General features: G+C 45.9%; 1 protein-coding gene across 8 annotated transcripts in view; it reads left to right on the top strand.

Annotated features, from left to right (window-relative positions):
- The window catches only part of LOC133157566 (anoctamin-1-like), a 149053-nt gene that overhangs the window by 33677 nt on the left and 102853 nt on the right, over positions 1-12523 (top strand). For 7 of the 8 annotated variants that reach the window (XR_009715031.1, XM_061284206.1, XM_061284208.1 and 4 more), the window contains 2 exons: positions 8812-8910; positions 9496-9647. Coding sequence is in view for 6 of the 8 variants with exons in the window: in XM_061284206.1 (XP_061140190.1) it covers positions 8812-8910; positions 9496-9647 (251 nt within the window). In the remaining 2 variants the exon portion in view is untranslated. Of the gene's footprint in view, positions 1-8811; positions 8911-9495; positions 9648-12523 lie in introns of those variants that run through there. The other variant, XM_061284212.1, reaches the window with a different exon arrangement.

Below are 12523 nucleotides of genomic sequence, written 5' to 3'. Positions count from 1 at the left end.
TTCGTCTCTATTTGCCCTGGCAACCAGTTCAGGTTCTCCGCCTACTGCCGATAACTGCTGGGATAGTCTCCAACATGCCCGCAACCCCCGTGGGGACAAGCGGTACAGATAATGGATGAAAAAAAATAAAATAAAATCTTATCCTACAGTTGGAAAAAACAATATTAACAAAATAACTCAGTTGCTGTCTTTAAACTCCCATGAATAGGAATTTGTAAGAATCTGACGTGTATCAGCCCTTGCTGCCCGCTTTATTAGCTAACTAAACCAGACACAGTCGATAAATATTCAGCAATGACCACTTATCTAGCCAACTCTAGGTTGACATGGGAGTTGGCAGCCTTGTAAAGGTTGTTCTGACATTCTTTAATCTGCTGTCATACCTTGTATTGCTGTCATATAGTGTTTTCATGACAACATAATTGTCAACACGACACCATCCCGAAATTTTAACCAATAGCTAATTAAAAATGGTTAAAAAATGGAAATTAATTATGCTATCATAGATTAAATTTGTATAGTACAGTGGCAGATTAACAGCATTAGCGGCTAGCACAGGGGTGGGCCACATCCGGCCCACAGGACCGTTTAATCCGGGCCGCCAACCCTGAACAAATTGTATTATAAATTCCTTTTTTTTTGGTCATTTTGCCTGCAATGACTGCGTTTCCCCAGTAGATCAAAAAATATCAAGATGGCGGCGCGTGCATACGCAGCGACCTCTCTCTGTCCCGCCCAAACGGTGTTTTGTCCGTCTAATGAGTGTTTGTCCGGCAGTTTTTTTTGTTCGTCTCGTCGTACTGAGTCGTGCTACAAGTACGGCAGGCAGGTTCTGCTTGACATCGGCCAAAGCGAGTTTTGTCGAGTTCTGGACTTTGATGCGGGAACATCAAAGGAGCTCGGACTGCTACGTCCTGAAGCGTCGCCGGGCTCGTCTGCTATTCCTCCCCCGGTTGGGAAGCGTCGAAAGCGGTGTGCGAGGAGGCTGAAGAGGGGCAAACGCGGGGGCGTCCGGGCCAGGCTGGCGGCCAACCCTGCTCGCCCGGCCGTGCCTTCCATTCTTCTGGCGAATGTTCGATCGCTGGACAACAAAATGGATTACATTCGCCTGCTGCAATCAACAAACCGGACAGTGCGGGACTGCTGTGTGCTCGTGTTCACTGAGACTTGGTTGACTGTCAACATTCCGGACTCTGCCGTACATCTGGAGCGGCTAGCGTGCTATCGGGCGGACCGGGCCATTGTACAAGGGGGGAAATCTCGTGGAGTTGGAATATGCGTCTACATCCGTGACGAATGGTGCCGGGACTCTGTAGTGGTATGCAAGCACTGCTCGCCACTGGCGGAGTTCGTGAGCATTAAGTGCCGTCCTTTTTACCTGCCAAGGGAATTTACCGCGATTCTGCTAGTCGCGGTTTACATCCCGCCTTCCAACATCGAAGGCGACAGGATCGCGGCTCTTAGTGAACTGTACCAGGCTGTCAGTGAACAAGAGACAGCGCACCCTGACGGTTTCACCATCTTCGCTGGGGATTTTAATCATGCTAACCTGAAGTCTGTTTTCCCGAGGCTTCACCAGCATGTTAATTTTCCTACGCGTGGCGACAGCTTCCTGGACCGGGTCTACTCTTCGCATAAAGGAGCTTTCAAAGCCGCCCCCCTCCCCCATCTTGGACTTTCTGACCATATCACTGTTATACTTTTGCCCGCATACAGACAAATGGTGAGAGCGTCCAGGCCGGTTCGCAAGCAGGTACGGGTGTGGCCTGACGGTGCCTCTGATGCACTGCGTGACTGCTTTGGCTCTACTGACTGGGACATGTTTAGGAGGGCTGCCACTTGCGACGATCGGACAGACATTGAGGAGTTTACTGACTCTGTTTCCTCCTACATCAGGAAGTGCATTGATGATGTGACTCTCAAAATCCATCGTCACTCGGGCTAACCGGAAGCCATGGCTGACAGGGGCTGTCTTCAGGCTGCTGAGGGCCAGGGACAAAGCCTTTAGAGCAGGGGATGAGGCTGGCTTGAGGACTGCGAGGGCCGACCTGTCCCGGGGCATCAAAGAAGCAAAGAGGGCGTTCTCGTGCAAAATTACCGCCCACTTCAAGGATAGCAGGGACGCACGGAGCCTTTGGCAGGGCATTCAGACCATCACGGATTACAAGCCCGCGCCGCAGAGCTGTGAAGGCGACGTCCGTCTGCTCAATGACCTCAACCGCTTCTTTGCTCGCTTCGACGCTCAGAACAGCACTTGCCCGCTGAAGGCCATTCCCCCTTCACAGGAGCTGCCCCTGTGCCTCTCCGCCGACAGCGTGAGGAGGGCGCTTGCCGCTATCAACATCCGTAAGGCGGCGGGCCCTGACAACATCCAGGGTCGGGCGCTGAAGGACTGCGCTGGCGAGCTGACGGATGTCTTCACGGACATCTTTAACACTTCCCTGCAGCAGGCCATCGTCCCGTCGTGTTTCAAAGTTGCCACCATCGTACCTGTGCCGAAGAAACCCGCTCCGTCCTGCTTCAATGACTACCGCCCCGTGGCACTTACGCCCATCATCATGAAGTGCTTTGAGCGGCTTGTCATGGAGCACATCCGATCCGTTCTCCCCCCCACCATTGACCCCTTCCAGTTTGCGTACCGAGCCAAACGGTCTTCTGAGGATGCCATCTGCTCTGCCCTCCACTCGGCCCTCACCCACCTGGAGAGGAGGGACTCGTATGTGAGATTGCTGTTTGTGGACTTCAGTTCTGCCTTCAACACCATTGTGCCACAACGCCTCATCAGCAAACTTGACACGCTGGGCCTCAGTACCTACCTCTGCAACTGGCTACTGGACTTCCTCAGTCAGAGGCCACAGGTAGTACGTGTTGGCGACAAAATCTCCGCCAGCATCACGCTGAGCACGGGGGCCCCCCAAGGCTGCGTGCTCAGTCCGCTGCTCTTCAAAGTCAAAGTCAGCTTTGTCAATCTCTCCACATGTCACAACACACAAAGAGACCGAAATTACGTTTTTCTCTATCCCACGGTGACGAGACACATAACACGATACACATACAAGTACGCGACACAATATAAAAACAAGAAGGCAAAAATTCAAACAATCAATAGTAAGAGTGATGAATAAATAATAAATAAACAGATAACACAATAAATAAGAGGAGCAAAACGGAGCCAGCAAGCATAGCGCAAAAGTAAAAAACATAAACAAAAAGGCACAAACAATAAATAAGAGTAATAATAAATAAACAGATAACACAACAAATAAGAGCCAGTGTGCATACAGACAGTACAGACAGTAAACGTACAGGACGCTACGCAGAACGGGGGAGCGAGTTCAGGATCCTAACAGCCTGGAGTATGAAGCTGTTTGAGAGTCTGGTGGTGCGGGAGCGCAGGCTTCTGTACCTCTTCCCAGAGGGCAGAAGCTCGAACAAAGAGTGAGCGGGGTGACTCGCATCACTCACAATTGTGGTCGCCTTGCGGGTGAGATGGGAGGTGTAAATGTCCTTCAAGGAGGGGAGCGAAGCACCAGCAATCTTACCAGCAGTGTTCACTATGCTCTGCAGGGCCTTCAAGTTGTAGTCAGTGCAGCCGCCACCCCAAACAGCAATACAGCTGGAGAGGACGCTCTCAATGGTGCCGCGGTAAAATGCAGTCATGACGGCCGGAGGAGCGCTCGCCTGAGTTTCCGCAGGAAGTACAGGCGGCGCTGGGCTTTCTTTGCCAGTGATGCGGTGTTGGTGGACCAGGAGAGATCCTCACTGATGTGCACCCCCAGGAACTTGGCGCTGCTCACTCTCTCCACCACAGCACCGTCGATGGTCAGCGGCAAGTGTTGGGTGTGACCCTTCCGGAAGTCCACAACAATCTCCTTGGTCTTGTCGACGTTCAGCAGGAGGTTGTTGTCCCTGCACCACGTGGTCAGAAGGTCAACCTCCAGCCTGTATTGAGTCTCGTCTCCCTTGGTGATGAGACCCACCAGAGTCGTGTTGTCAGCAAACTTCACGATACGGTTGTCGCTGTAGGTTGCAGTGCAGTCATGCGTCAGGAGGCTGAAGAGCAGCGGACTGAGCACGCAGCCTTGGGGGGCCCCCGTGCTCAGCGTGATGCTGGCGGAGATTTTGTCGCCAACACGTACTACCTGTGGCCTCTGACAGAGGAAGTCCAGTAGCCAGTTGCAGAGGTAGGTACTGAGGCCCAGCGCGTCAAGTTTGCTGATGAGGCGTTGTGGCACAATGGTGTTGAAGGCAGAACTGAAGTCCACAAACAGCAATCTCACATACGAGTCCCTCCTCTCCAGGTGGGTGAGGGCCGAGTGGAGGGCAGAGCACCCTCCTGACGCATGACTGCACTGCAACCTACAGCGACAACCGTATAGTGAAGTTTGCTGACTCATCACCAAGGGAGACGAGACTCAAGACAGGCTGGCGGTTGACCTTCTGACCACGTGGTGCAGGGACAACAACCTCCTGCTGAACGTCGACAAGACCAAGGAGATTGTTGTGGACTTCCGGAAGGGTCACACCCAACACCTGCCGCTGACCATCGACGGTGCTGTGGTGGAGAGAGTGAGCAGCGCCAAGTTCCTGGGGGTGCACATCAGTGAGGATCTTTCCTGGTCCACCAACACCGCATCACTGGCAAAGAAAGCCCAGCGCCGCCTGTACTTCCTGCGGAAACTCAGGCGAGCGAGCGCTCCTCCGGCCGTCATGACTGCATTTTACCGCGCCACCATTGAGAGCGTCCTCTCCAGCTGTATTGCTGTTTGGGGTGGCGGCTGCACTGACTACAACTTGAAGGCCCTGCAGCGCATAGTGAACACGGCTGGTAAGATTGCTGGTGCTTCGCTCCCCTCCTTGAAGGACATTTACACCTCCCATCTCACCCGCAAGGCGACCACGATTGTGAGTGATGTGAGTCACCCCGCTCACTCCTTGTTCGAGCTTCTGCCCTCCGGGAAGAGGTACAGAAGCCTGCGCTCCCGCACCACCAGACTCTCAAACAGCTTCATACTCCAGGCTGTTAGGATCCTGAACTCGCTCCCCCGTTCTGCGTACCGTCCTGTACTTTTACTGTCTGTACTGTCTGTATGCACACTGGCTCTTATTTGTTGTGTTATCTGTTTATTTATTATTTATTATTACTCTTATTATTTATTGTTTGTGCCTTTTTGTTTATGATGTTTTTTACTTTTGCGCTATGCTTGCTGGCTCCGTTTTGCTCCTCTTATTTATTGTGTTATCTGTTTATTTATTATTTATTCATCACTCTTACTATTGATTGTTTGAATTTTTGCCTTCTTGTTTTTATATTGTGTCGCGTACTTGTATGTCTATCGTGTTACGTGTCTCGTCACCGTGGGATAGAGAAAAACGTAATTTCCGTCTCTTTGTGTGTTGTGACATGTGGAGAGATTGACAATAAAGCTGACTTTGACTTTGAGATGGGGAAGCGCTCGCCTGCGCATTTACGACCAGAAGCCGTGTCAGAAAGCTCGGTGCACACTCACAAGTGCGTGTATGTACTCAGTAGTACTGACATGGCGCACTCGCGCTCTATTTGTATCAGTCCCGAATTTAGAGCGTGGGCTGTGACGACAGCATTCTTGTAATTCGCGCGCTGAGCTTTCAGATGCAGTTTTGCGCTAAAGCCACCCACGAACCTTCCCCTGGAATCCTTCCATTAAAATGAGTCGCCCAAGGAAAAGCTAGGTGGACACAGTGCCGAGCGTTTAAAAGAGAGTGGCCAATTTGGCTCGACGTACGCGACGTGACGTTCAGCCACATGAACGTCAACATCAACCCGTCACAGATCGAGGTAAACGGACCAACACCTCGGATCTCGCCTAAGAATTGCCACAACAAATTTTACTCCAGACTATGACGGACTAGCAAAAAAGGGAGACCAACAACACTGTTCCCACTGAAAATTAAAGGGAGGCATTTTGAATATGATTTGTACACATAGCAGGGATTGAAACTAGCGACCATTCACATTTTCAAACAATGCAGGATGCTCAAGGACATTGATGCACCACCTGTTTGCGACTAATCTTAACCTGTAAAGTTCTTAAGGCTTACTTTAAGGAAGTGTTTCTCGTTTCCTCACCTCTGTTACCAGGTGTTTGTGAGTTAAAACTCTGCTCTGATTTTCAGATACCCCTCACCGTGTTGCCGTTTTGATTACTTTATTTGGATGTATGCGTTCACCGATTCTTCAAGATGATATATTTGGTCAGAATGTTTGCCGTTTGATGTGATCTCATAAGATCTTTCATTAATCTGACCTGCAGGCACTGAAGTGATGGAGACTGTTATTCATAATAACAGTCTCTTATTTATGAGAATCACTGATAGCAGTTTTTTAGTGAATTATTATTATTTTTTTTAATGCTGTTAATAAATGCATTTGTTTTAAAAAAACTTGTTTGGAATATCCATGCTTTACTACCTACTAAAGGCCTAAATCTTTTATGCAATGACCTTTACAGGTCGCTTATATTAATTCACACAAACACTACGTCCATCTGCTCCTGGTTCGGCCCTCCGGTCCAAATTTAGAACCCAGTTCGGCCCGCGAGTCAAAAGGTTTGCCCACCCCTGGGCTAGCAGCTAGCTGCTCACTGGTTGACCATTTGCCAGATGGCTTGCGATTGCCAGTGGAATATCTTTCAAAGGCAGTTCTATCGATCCACAGATAGACATATACTAATCAAAGGGCACAGATAGATGAACAACCCTTACTTAGCACTCACACCTACAAGTAATTTGATTGCTCAATCGGCCTACCATGCATGTTTTTGGGATGTGGGAGGAGCTTGTGGAAACCCAAGCAAGCACGGGGAGAACATACAAACTCCACACAGGAAGGCCAGAGCCGGAATCAAACCCAATAGACAAAATTTAATCTGCATGGTTAGCTTTGATGCTGACAGCCTGACACAGAAATTAAGTCCTACTTTTGTTTCAACATCACTTCCAGTCTGAGGCAGAAACAATTTTATTAAACATCAAACACAGCATCGGTATTATGTGGCCATACCATTCACACTAGGGGTGTAAATCGCGGGTTTTGTCACGATACGATATCATAATGATACAAAGACACACGATACGATATTTGCCGATATCTTAAAGCTTGCTGTGATTCATTCAATATCCTGATTTATAACAATTCATAGGCAAAATCAGCAAGGTACTGCTAACGCTTTATTTAGGAAATTACAAAGTGTTTCCGAACGAATGACTTGAAGCCCAAAGGGGAGCGAATTTCCTCGTCTTCTTGGACACTAGCCATAGCACCAGCCCAGGAGCCGCGTAGTTGTCGGCTCCCCTTTCACGTGCCTGCTGTGCTCACAACACAACACGTCGCGCACTGCTCCCGGAAAGAGGAAGCAAGCAACAATGAACTGGATTTCAAAATAAAGTCGCGTCTAATGTCCGAGGTAAAAAACGGGCGATATAAACGTAAACACTTTTACGTAGTGTTTACATTTAGCATCGATGCCAACAAATCGTAGAGCATTATATCGATTAATCCTTGTGTATCGATGAATCGTTACACCCCTAATTCACACATTTCATGTTGTTTCCACACAATATGCAGTCAAACACATTTCTTTAACAGACAAGCTATACCCCCAACTAAATTATCGATGGTTTTGTCTTATTCACGAATGTTAACACATAACTTCCCACAAAAGTAAAAACAATATTCCAAACCTTAGATACAGTATAAAAACCTCTGCTTCTGCAATTACGTATATCAGTTCAAAGGCCATAAATCTCAGCTGATAATAAAAAAACAACAACTGAATAATTGACAGCCGATAAATTAAATTGGGCCAATCACAGCTGATTCCAGTGTGGCTTAGACTGAAAATGCCAGGGGTTACGTAAGAGGAGGACTTTGAGGAGTGAATTTTTTTTGGGAAACAGAAACAGCAAAAGACAAACACTGTGATGTCTGGAGGAGGAATAGGAAGAGCAAGGGGTGAATGGAAAAGAGCAGGCCCAGTGAGAGAAGCAGAAGCAGTGAGAGGTCCAGTAAGAGTAGCAGGCCCAAAAGAGAGGGCAAGGTAGAGGTGTAAGAATGTGCGGTGGTGGCATTTCAAGGGCTAGAAGAACAGTTGTCAGTGATGAAATTCGTGCCAATATCATTGACAAGACCTTTCACTAAGAGAGGCTCTACTACTGTACCTTCTGTAGTAAATAGTAAAGGAAAAAAAAACAGATTTTCTTTTGATCGGAATGCTTGATTGCAAGCAAATACCTGCATGTAAAACTGAAACAAAGAAGCTTATGCAGTTTTTGTAGTCTCAACAATAGCTAGGATTTTGAAACTTGGTGCACTTTCACTTCATTGGTTCTTTTATCTCAAACAAATTATTTTAGGTGCATTACCTGACATGTTTCGGCTTGTACTTCCGCTTAAAAAGTAACTATTAGTGTACTTTCGTTGACAGCATGTAGTTTGTGAAGTGAAAAACAAGTGTCATTGTTTGACAGAATAATTCCATTTTGAGTCAGATTTCTAGTGTTTTGGTAAAGTTAATATGTGATGAGAAAGATATGTTCTATTTTGAAATAAAGAGTTAGCATATGTATATTCAACAAAATGGGTTTTTGAGAATAAAATTATCCATTTAACCAATTGTGTTTTGTAGGTGTGAGTCTGTGCTAAGAGTTTAGAAAAATTATACAAAGTATGGCTAAGCTCTTGTTAACGATTGAAAAGAAATGTAATTTGCATAGTTTCAATGTTGATACACTGTTGAAATATTAGTATTGTTTGTGTCTTGTTCACCACAGTCCAAGATTCCAGGCGTGGGCTTTGTGAAAATTCATGCTCCATGGAATGTTCTCTGTCGAGAAGCAGAGTTCATGAAGCTAAAGATGCCCACCAAAAGGGTAAGGATTATTCACAATTTCCATTGAAGTTGTGATTCATATATATATTAAAGATTAAAAGATTAAAGTCCCAATGATCGTCACACACACATCTGGGTGTGGTGAAATTTGTCCTCTGCATTTAACCCATTCCCGTGTGATTTTAATCCATCCCCTGGGGGAGAGGGGAGCAGTGAGCAGTGAGCAGCAGCAGTGCCGCGCTCGGGAATCATTTGGTGATCTAATCCCCCAATTCCAACTCTTCATGCTGAGTGCCAAGCAGGGAGGCAATGGGTCCCATTTTTATAGTCTTTGGTATGACCCGGCCGGGGTTTGAACCCACAACCTTCCAGTCTCAGGGCGGACACTCTATACCACTAGTACAGATAGTGGTGATGTGTACTTGTCAAAGAGAAAAACACTAATTAGTTTTAGAAACACAAAATATAGTTTTACTTTATCATCTTGCTCTGAACAGGGTCACCATGGTAGGTGCGTGCGTGCGTCTGTACGTGTACGTGTGTGTGTGTGTGTGTGTGTGTGTGTGTGTGTGCGTGTGTGTAAAAGCACATGCCCATGCAGATTTACAAATGGATTTTTTTGTAGGTATATGAAGTTAAGAAGTCAAGTGGTGTGATAGAGAAGCTTAATTTACTCGTCAGTCAAGTTCTTGAGCCTCTTCATCCTCATGTTGAGGAGCCTCAGCCAAAGAACATCAAACACCTGTCACACACCTTTTCCAGGGAAAAGCAACACCTGTAAGTACACATTTTTGTTTACACTAAACTGTTTCAGCTTTATATGTTTATGTAAAAAGAACAATAAAATAAATTTGTGGTCAATGCATCTAGTCCTCTGTATTCTTTGTTTAGGTGGCATTATTTAAAAGATGCTCTGTTTTAGGTCTAATTGCTTCCAGATCAAACTGTGACACTTTGCATTTCCAAACCTAAAATGAGACCACTGGTCAAAATTCCTGGGCTGTTTGGTCTGAAAGGGGCTAATACAGGGGTGGGCAAACTTTTTGACTCGCGGGCCGAACTGGGTTCTAAATTTGGACCGGAGGGCCGAACCAGGAGCAGATGGACGTAGTGTTTGTGTGAAGTAATATAAGCGACCTGTAAAGGTCATTGCGTAAAAGATTTTGGTAGGTAGTAAAGCATGGATATTCCAAACAAGTTTTTTTTTTTTTAAAACAAACGCATTTATTAACAGCATTAAAAAAAAAATAATAATAATAATTCACTAAAAAACTGCTATCGGTGATTCTCATAAAATACGACACTGTTATTATGAATAACAGTCTCCATCACTTCAGTGCCTGCAGGTCAGATTAATGAAAGATGTTTATCTTATGAGATCACATCAAACGGCAAACATTCTGACCAAATGTATCATCTTGAAGAATCGGTGAAAGCATACACCCAAATAAAGTGATCAAAACGGCAACACGGTGAGGGGTATCTGAAAATCAGAGCAGAGTTTTAACTCGCAAACACCTGGTAACAGAAGTGAGGAAACTCGAAACACTTAAGAACTTTACAGGTTAAGATTAGTCGCAAACAGGTGGTGCATCAATGTCCTTGAGCATCCTGCATTGTTTGAAAATGAGAATGGTCGCTAGTTTCAATCCCTGCTATGTGTACAAATCATATTCAAAATGCCTCCCCTTCATTTTCAGTGGGAACAGTGTTGTTGGTCTCCCTTTTTCGCTAGTGCGGCATAGTCTGGAGTAAAATTTATTGTGGCAATTCTTAGGCGAGATCCGAGGTGTTAGTCCGTTTACCTCGATCTGTGACGGGTTGATGTTGACGTTCATGTGGCTGAACGTCACGTCGCGTACGTCGAGCCAAATTGGCCACTCTCTTTTAAACGCTCGGCACTGTGTCCACCTTGCTTTTCGTTGGGCGACTCATTTTAATGGAAGGATTCCAGGGGAAGGTTTGTGGGTGGCTTTAGCACAAAACTGCATCTGAAAGCTCAGCGCGCGAATTACAAGAATGCTGTCGTCACAGCCCACGCTCTAAATTCGGGGCTGATACAAATAGAGCGCGAGTGCGCCATGTCCGTACACGCACTTGTGAGTGTGCACCGAGCTTTCTGACACGGCTTCCGGTAGTAAATGCGCAGGCGAGCGCTCTCCCCATCTACTGGGGAAACGCAGTCATTGCAGGCAAAATGACCAAAAAAAATGTTTAATAATAAAAAAATTTCAGGGTTGGCGGGCCGGTTTAAACGGTCCTGTGGGCCGGATGTGGCCCGCGGGCCGTAGTTTGCCCACCCCTGGGCTAATAACTACAAAGACATCAGATTGCCTGCTGTTCAGTGGTTGTCAACCGTTATGTGTCATACTTGTGATTGAGAAAAGGAGAAGAGAGTACCTCATCCCCCAAAGCTGAAATGTTTTTTTAAAAGTCTAAGATGGTGGTAACTATTGCTCACTATTTCACTAGGATGGTATAAAATGTCCACTAGTACCACTAGTTGGGCTCTTCCCAACCTTACTAGCTGACTCGTGAGGTTCAAAATGTTAATTACCGTTTTTTTTTCGTGTATAGTGCGCAAAATTTAACGAATTTATTGTCCTAAAATCTGGGGTGCGCATTATACATGGGTACAAAAAAATTGTAATTTTTTTTTTTTTTTTTTTTAGAAAACAAAACCAACAACAGGACTGGCCGACAAAGTCGTGGAACAAAAAGACAGGGTGACATTACCAAAGACAGGAACAGAACGCAAACAGACATAATGACAGTAACGCATGCAATGATCCGACGGTGAGCGAGGGGCAGACAGGACTTAAATACAAAACACGTTACATCGATTGAGGTGACACAGGAAGAGAGGGGCGACGCGAACAGAAACTATGGCAACCTAGACACATAACAAAACTGGGGACGAGACGTGACAAATGTCCCTCGAAATGAAACTTGAAATCACCAAGTTTTGGTTTCCAAGGGTGTTTTTATTCCTCTTCAACGTCTCTCCCATACAGAGCCGCCTTTTTCACGTCTCTTTCCCGTGCGCGCACGGAGCGCGGTGGTGCGTTTATGGGCAGTCGGAGAAATCAACGCCAACAAACAAAATTACATCCAGCCTAGTTAAGACCATAGCAAAGACTATAAAAATGGGACCCATTGCCTCCCTGCGTGTGTGACGATCATTGGGACTTAAAAAAAAAAAAAAAATTTCATAAAAAAAAAAATCATAAAAATTGGGTGCGTATTATACATGGGTACAGGCTTTTTTCCAGCATCAGCATGCCATTTTTAGGGTGCGTATTATACATGGGGGCGCACTATACACGGAAAAAAACGGTAGTTAACTAGGAAATGTTATCAAGATATCTACTAGTTTACTATTTGGTCGCATTTTAGCGTCACTTGTTAGTTAAAAACATTTTTTTTCTAGTGAACTAGTTCAGTCCATACCGAGTCACTAATAACACAGATTTTTATTTAACTAGTGAAGGAGTGGAATTCATTTTGGATCACTAGTCACTGAGTTTCTGTGCAACTAGAGACAAAGTGCGTAACTCGCGTGGCTCAATGTCCAACAATGCTGACAAACACCAAACTAGTGAAGAACACGAATGCCTGATATCAAGGATATGGGATAAATGCGCAAATGGCTT

Source organism: Syngnathus typhle, linkage group LG7, assembly GCF_033458585.1.
Source record: "Syngnathus typhle isolate RoL2023-S1 ecotype Sweden linkage group LG7, RoL_Styp_1.0, whole genome shotgun sequence".
Lineage (NCBI taxonomy): Eukaryota > Metazoa > Chordata > Actinopteri > Syngnathiformes > Syngnathidae > Syngnathus > Syngnathus typhle.
This window is presented reverse-complemented; position numbering and strand designations above follow the sequence as displayed.